This window comes from Esox lucius, chromosome 3 (genome assembly GCF_011004845.1).
Source record: "Esox lucius isolate fEsoLuc1 chromosome 3, fEsoLuc1.pri, whole genome shotgun sequence".
Taxonomy (NCBI): domain Eukaryota; kingdom Metazoa; phylum Chordata; class Actinopteri; order Esociformes; family Esocidae; genus Esox; species Esox lucius.
Window position 1 is genome coordinate 2,060,018 of NC_047571.1, and position 7,383 is coordinate 2,067,400.

At 40.0% G+C, this 7,383-nt stretch overlaps 2 protein-coding genes across 2 annotated transcripts; both read left to right on the plus strand.

Annotated features, from left to right (window-relative positions):
- Positions 1-864: 864 nt before the first annotated feature.
- lrrc53 (leucine rich repeat containing 53) lies at positions 865-3,468 on the plus strand. The gene is made up of 4 exons (XM_034291207.1): positions 865-950; positions 1,117-1,233; positions 2,368-2,996; positions 3,238-3,468. Exons 1-4 carry the CDS (start codon positions 944-946, stop codon positions 3,466-3,468), a joined length of 984 nt encoding a protein of 327 aa, XP_034147098.1. The 5' UTR covers positions 865-943.
- A 1,054-nt stretch (positions 3,469-4,522) lies between these two features.
- Positions 4,523-7,163, plus strand: LOC117594263. The gene is made up of 2 exons (XM_034291543.1): positions 4,523-4,932; positions 5,143-7,163. Exons 1-2 carry the CDS (start codon positions 4,569-4,571, stop codon positions 7,122-7,124), a joined length of 2,346 nt encoding a protein of 781 aa, XP_034147434.1. The 5' UTR covers positions 4,523-4,568; the 3' UTR covers positions 7,125-7,163.
- The last annotated feature ends 220 nt before the right edge of the window (positions 7,164-7,383 follow it).

Genomic DNA, 7,383 nt, shown 5'->3' on the forward strand with positions numbered 1-7,383 from the left:
AGTTCTGTGTATTCAAAGCTTTTGTTAGGGGAACATCACTTTTAGTTGACCAGGTCCTAGTCAAAATCCTTCAGGAGTTTCTATCATGATTTGGAAATTAATTTTAAAAATCTCATTAGAGTTTCCATATTGGATTATTTCTCAAAGCATTTTTTTTTTTTACATTGTTTAAAAATTCACCTATGAAAACCATGTTGTGGACCAGATTTTATTTTTAATCAATTCTAAATTCCAAACCCATTTTATGCAACCCATATGTAGATGTTGGTATGGTCCTAATTCTGCTTTAATTCTTAGCACTAACCGAAAGGACCTGTAGTCTTGTATATCTGTCCAGGTGGCCAGGTGAGGAGATGGTTTACAAGAACAGCATCCACAGAAACCTGAGACTTCAGGTGTCAGGCCCGTCTAAGATTCCTCCGATCTGGTCACTGTGTACATAGCAGCTGTTGCTAATCCAGTCTATGGCTCAAGTAAACAGATACACACATAGTTAAAATGGCTGTTCTGAATAGACTCCATGGGGGTCATCATGCATGTTTAATGACTTCAGGATTGTTACCGTCATGTTTGACAACGTTTTTTTTTGGTCTCCCAGCAATACAAACCATATGAGAAACTATTTATTAGTTGTATATATAAATGACAGACCTATATAACTGTGACACCTTTTTCATGCTGTTAATGCTGACTACCACTGTAGTACTACTGTACATACTGTTTATTATTATTTGAACATTAATTAATATGACATTTCTTATAAAACAAAATCTTGAATGGGTTGAATGGGTTTCAGAACTATTACATGTGGTATCTATCGTTAATATATTCAACAAGACCCACAGTGAGACAACATAATGCATCCAGCTTTAAGATAAGGCCCTAAGACCACATGAGTGGGGATGAGCCAACACAACACCATGAAGTCGACCAATAACCAACCATGAGAAGTAAGTCTATTCTTACATCAGAACGTAGTTGCAATAATACTGTAGAGGTTTATGGGTTGGCTACGCAACGTTCTAAATCATAAGGTATTGAATATGTGAACAGATAAACTTGGCAAGATCAGTTATGTCATTTCTGCCCAGAGCTCTTGTTCTTGGTGAAACACAGGTATTCTGATGCTGATGCTGTCAATCACACACACCCAGAGCCTCTCCTCATGTCCCGCCTCTTGTGTGGTGTGTTCTGATGAGGCGGTCATCTGTCACAAGCTCTCCAATATTATAGGTAGGAAACTGATATCAATGGAATAAAAATAATATATTGATTCTTCATTTTGTCAATTATGTAGATATTTTCTGGATACCATACATGTGTGTTTATAGATACTAAAGACTCTCAAGAAGTTTTACTACTGAGTTTAGATGAACCCTAAGTGGTGGAATGATTTTGAAGAAAAACGAGTAGTAGGAGTAAAATTTTCATGGCTTAAGTTGGTCTAGCTGTCTATGCCACTGCCTCTAGGTCACTTATATTTCTGCAGCACGTGTTCAAATCCAGAACAGCAAAAATATGCCTAGTTTAAAAAAAAAACATTACTTGGTAAACATGACTGAAAACTAATTTTCAGCAACAACCTAGATGGTTAACTGCTTTGCTCAGGGACAGAACAACACATTTTTCACCCTGCATCCTGTTATAGAAATGTCTTTAACTGAGGTATTTAGTTGTTCTATAAATGTATAAAGGAATTACTGGTTAAAGTGTTGAGTAAATGGAAAAGTACTGAGTCCCCGTGTTTAGATAGGAAAAGGTATGTGGGAAAGGGGGGTGAATGGTATGAGTAGATCATTGGGTCCTCCGTCAATCTGTTTATCTGTTTAAACCATCAGTGTGTCTGTGCTTTGTCCAGATGGTATGTGGCCCTTCTGAGTTAAAGAGGCTGCCTACAGTGTCCTTAGTTCCCTGGCATAAGGTGGGGGGACAGCCTGCCCTTTTGAGTAAAACCTAATTGTGGATGGAACAAAGGCAACATGTATTGTTGACATAGGACAGCTGTGCAGTATCTTACCACACCTCTATTTTCTGTATAAGTACAGATGATTGTCCTGTGTTACTTTAGAGATGTTTAAGCTTTGATTCCTCTCTCCTTGCAAAAAATAAACTGCTAATTGTGCCAAGAGAATGTTGTCTCTGCACCTACTTCCTAAAGAGTTCTTATCGATAGAATTGCTATCACAATCCCCAATTTCCTTGCATAAAATCCCAACTTAAAAATACACGCTGAGATTTTGGAACTGGAGATGAGTCCCATTGATGTTGAGAGGGTTTAAGCTTACCACATTGTTGGGATGTCTGGCACCATTATTTCTATAGTTGGCCATATTTAAGACAAAGCTTTCTGTTTTCTACCACCATTAGCGGCACCAGTAACTACCAAGGCACTCATGCTGACTGATGGCACCATTGTGTCCATTGACCACCATTTCCTGTCCATCATGTCCAACATTACTGTGCTGTCCTTCAGCCACAACACAATCGCCACCATCACCTACGATGCCTTCTGGAACCTTACCGTCCTCCATACCCTCCTCCTGGATCACAACCTCCTCTCTAGCCAGGCCCTGGGTGGCTCAACCTTTTCCTGGCTGCAGAGGCTAGTGATTCTCCATCTGGGGAATAATGCCCTAGGGGAGATCAACGGCTCCTGGTTCCAGGCCACAGGTGCCTTGCGGACGCTGCAGCTGGAAGGGAACCGCCTTACCGGGCTGGACGCTGGCACATTTGCCTCAGCTGATCTCCAGGGGCTTGAAACCCTGGATCTGTCTGATAATTTAATCGCATACCTGGGCAAGGATAGCTTCAGAGGCCTGCCTCAGCTACGTAGTCTGGATCTCTCCAGGAATCAGCTCCAGAGCGCCCCACCAGAGGCATTTGTGTATTTGTCATTTCTGTCTAATCTCAACCTGGAGCTCAACAAGTGGAGTTGCACGTGTGAGCTGAGAGACCTGGCGTCTTTCCTCAACAAATATACGGAGGCCCCGCAAAAGGTGATAGTCTTCTGTTGCTTGGTTTAGCTTTTTCTATTTTTCTTTTTTATTATTTAAAATGTTTATAAAAAAAAAAGGCATTTTTGTGCTTTGAAGATTTTTGGCTGAGAGAGTAGTGGGCTGGATTCAAACCCATGCGGCAGCAGTTCATGTGCACCAAGGCCACTTTTTTATGTTGTGAGTGAATCTCTATGTTTGTTATTGACATTGTGGTAACAGTATTAATCTTATTATTGTTCAGGTCCTGTTCAATGGGCGTAAGATCGTGTGTGTGAGTGCAGACAACCCGGCAGTGACGACATTACTGGAGCTGACAGAGGCCAACTGTGTCTCGCCCAATCACAACATCACAGTGATGATTAAGGCCAATGCCTCCATCTCTACTCAGCGCTACACCAGAGACCTGGCTTTGGCTGCAGTCTTTTGCTTTGCTGGCAAGTACCACAATGTCTGTCTTCTAATGCCACTTTAAAGTCACATGTAACATTCATCTGCTCAAGCAGTGGTAAATGTATTACAGAGGTGTAAAAAGTACAAAGTAAAAGTACTTAACTGGGTTTGGCTGTGTTCACCACTTTTGGGAAGTATCTAATTAAGATCTAAATAACCAGGTAAAGGGAGTTCAAAACTAACTAAAAGTGATCAATTAAATAAAAAGGAAGAGTGTAAATTATCAATTAAGGACACTGATGAGTTATGAACTCTGTTTACATGGTCATTTAACCCTTCTTTATGTACTTTAAAAACATACATTTATAACTACTATGTACATACAAAAATGTATTTCATAAACACATTTATAAAAAGGAAGAGTTGCCATTAGATTCTGCTTGACACCAGGACCATGATCTCAGTTTGCCAACTTCGGGGCATTTCTAAAAATAACTATCACACAATCTCCACATCACTGTAGAACAATCATGGGGGCACTCTCTTTTACCTATTTCAAAGGGGTGTCCTATGTTGCATGTTTTATTTTAATATTATTAATATAATAGGGGTTGTTATTAAAACCTCATGTACAACGCAAGCTGTTCACCAGTTTACATTCAAACCAAATCTCCCCTTATGGCGCATTCCATATACTTAGTTTTAATTTTGGTTGACAACCTTACAAAAGCTTTAATAGTTTTAGGGGAATTTAGAAATTTGCTAAATTGATCACATTTAAAATGGGTCCCTGGTGGAAAAAGGTTGAGAATCCCTCCCTAGACTATTGTAAAGTTTCCTTAAGATCTATGTGTCTCACATTTGTTTGAGCATACATGTCTGTCTGTAGGGGATGATGCAACTTGACGATTTTATTTTTGTCTGCTATAATGCCAAAAAATGATTTAAACATTGTACATTTTTATTACTGTTTCACCAAATCAAAAAAATATTTAGGGTCACACTGATGGCACCACTTAAAAATGTATCTCATAATGCCCCAAAAATGGGTTGCAAATGGGTCCTGGTATCAACATCGTAAGGGGTTTCCTCTTTTGCTGTAACTTGTAGCTATGTGAATGACCAACAGGTGGCGTTGGACTAACCATAGTTGTGGTGTATATCGTTTACATCAAACTGGGAATGAACAAGGCCTGGAGAGACAGGACTGGAGCTGAAGAAGAATACAAAGAGAGGTCAGATAAAAACCAAACTGTCGCCCAAGTGAATTTGAACAAGGAGAACCAGGCCCTAAATATGACTAAAATGGATTTGGAAACCAAGCTAATGCTTACCAATAGCAACCAGAAGGGCAACCAACGTCAACGCTGGAACTGGGAGAGGGCAATATATGGCACAAGGATTGGTAAAGACGACAGACATTTCACATGTCCCCACTGTAAGGCCGCAGTCAGGGGAGGTGGTGGACACATAGGGGCAACCCTGGAAATGTTCATGCTGGAAGGAGCCCAGCCCAAAAAGAGTCTGGCCGTGACAGAAGATAGAGGTGAGAGAAGCATTCTCATGCCACAGTCAGCGCTAGTGTCAAAGACAAAAGGGGAGCATTAATATGTCACTGGCTGCATAGACTGTTAGAATGGGATACTAAAGGAAAGAAAGATGAGGATTGTTTAGGCTGAAACAAAATGCTTTATTGTAAACATACAACAGATGATTTAATGCTTATCTAAGATTATTTCCCTGTTTTCATTCACAGATCTACGAGATCAAAGGTCATGGATCAGGTCACCGGAGGTTCAGAGTAGCCGCACACTCAGTCGCCAGGAGGAGTTATTCTATCACCAGCGCGGTTACGATATTAAAACTCATGTCAGTAATAATGGCAACAAACAGCCATTAGGAGGCAGAAATAACTATTTACCTGAACAGAGAAACAAGCCTTCACATACCAATCTAAAAGATGATATGGTAGACAATCAACCCTCAAATAAGGACGTCCAAACAGAGCATGCAGGAGCATTGCCTAATTATCAAACCCAAACTGTCAGTTGTGTTAACTGTCAGAGAACCTATGAGTATGGACAGCCAGGGTATGAATTAAGGGATGAATCATATAGAGTTCATGCAAAAAGGACTGCTGTGTATGAAGGATTCCCCAAACAGAACCCACTGACAGGGCTAAAGACTGAAAGAAACTCAAATGAAAACCAGAATAACATGGACATGTATGGCATACATAGTGCCAGAGAGCAGAGGAGTGTGATCTTTGACATGGAAAGGTCTGAAGTAAATGTCATTGATGTACAAAATATTAAACATGAAAGGAAAGGCACATGTGACAGAATAAAAGGTTCCAGAAAGATGGAATATTGTGCCAAGCACATGCTGAACTTAGACATCACTGGAAGATCTGTGAGGAGTAAAGACCACTCCAAAAGGCATAAAAAACATTTACAGTTTAATAGTTTACTGAAAGTCAAACTGAACCTTCACCCTTTTAAGAAAAGCAAGATTCACCTCCAAAAAAACAGTCCAGATGAAGTAGAACAGTGCGACGATAGAGAACAAACCATTTTCAAGACCCCAAAACAACCAAAGAACACAAGTAAACATGTTAAAAGCAAAAGTAACAGTCAGCATGAATCTACAGAAGGAATGGAAACATCCAAGAATGTATGCTCTACTCATAAACACAAAGCCAAGCAGACATCTCATAGCTTTGAGAAATCCCTTCAGTCATCCAAAAACAAATTGACCAGCAAGCCCATAGACACCAACGGCGTTGTTGAAGGTAATTTAGAAGAAGAAAATTCTGTGCAACCAAAAAACAAGGAATCATACAAACAGAAAAAAACTACTTCAAAATCAAAACACCAGGAAAGATTGGGTGGTGACCATCCCAAGAAGAGTAGACCTGCTGAAGATGAGAAGACTGACCTCTCACAAAAAATAACTGGAGGAGAAACCAAAGAATCTAGTGGAGCATCTCCATCAAGTAATTTGAGTGCATACCAGTCAAAATCCAAAGAATCTGTAGGGAGTTCAGTTCAGCAGGTGGAACAGTACACAAATCAACAGGGCCAAACACCGATCACTGAGGAAGAACACCCCTGTAACCTAGGTGATGGTGTAACTCTACAGAGGACACTGAGTTATCCACAACAGTCAACTGCACTACCCCTCGCAGAAATGGAAAGTACTTCCAATTTCAGTAACTTTCCTGGTCAAGAAGTAAAATCTACAGTATCACAAAATACTTCTGCTCCTTATACCGCTTATGGTGGCAACTCACAGATTCAATGCCTAAGCAAACATGGTAGTTTAGTCCAGCTACCTTTACTAACTAACATCCCACACAGATTCCCAACATATACAGGCAATGCAAAAAGCTTGTCTGTAAATCAACACACACAGCCATTGTCACAGACAGTTTCAGGCAACATTAACCAAGGGGCCATGATTAGCTCTGACCTAGACCAGTTTCCCGCACCCCAGTTGGTTGGAGCATTCACTCAGCTTGCCCAGGGTCCTGGATCATTTAATGGGCAGAATATCTCTCATCTTTTCCAGGGTCCTGGATCCCTAAATGGAGATAATTTGTCCAACAAGAACAGTATGAACCCCATTCTGCATGAGATCCTGGCCTCAGCAGAAGGCTCACCTAGGAAGATCAGACTGGTGATACCTGAGAATACCACTAACAGGCCAACATCTGCCCTGGAGAAGAAAATCAGATAATAACTGGATGTGAATTGTACAATTACATTTAGTTGTGAGACCACAAAAAGGGATGAAAACATAAAATAAATACTTAATGTTCAGCCAATGCACTTAATATATTATGTATTATCTTAATACTTAGGTATTATGAAACCCCTTTATGCTTATATATTCTCAAATCTGTAAATTGGTTGATGCCTTCGCTTTTATATTTCTACATTTTGCTTCAAACATTGTTATGACCAATAAACAATTTCATATGAAAAAATCATCATGC

What these genes read in the sequence shown, in the direction of transcription:
- lrrc53 (XM_034291207.1), top strand. An exon ending in CAAGCTCTCCAATATTATAG is followed by an intron (nt 1,234 to 2,367) that starts GTAGGAAACTGA and finishes TACCACCATTAG; the next exon opens with CGGCACCAGTAACTACCAAG. An exon ending in ATACGGAGGCCCCGCAAAAG is followed by an intron (nt 2,997 to 3,237) that starts GTGATAGTCTTC and finishes ATTATTGTTCAG; the next exon opens with GTCCTGTTCAATGGGCGTAA.
- LOC117594263 (XM_034291543.1), top strand. Translation starts at nt 4,569, where the DNA reads ATGAACAAGGCCTGGAGAGACAGGACTGGAGCTGAAGAAGAATACAAA. An exon ending in GGCCGTGACAGAAGATAGAG is followed by an intron (nt 4,933 to 5,142) that starts GTGAGAGAAGCA and finishes TTTCATTCACAG; the next exon opens with ATCTACGAGATCAAAGGTCA.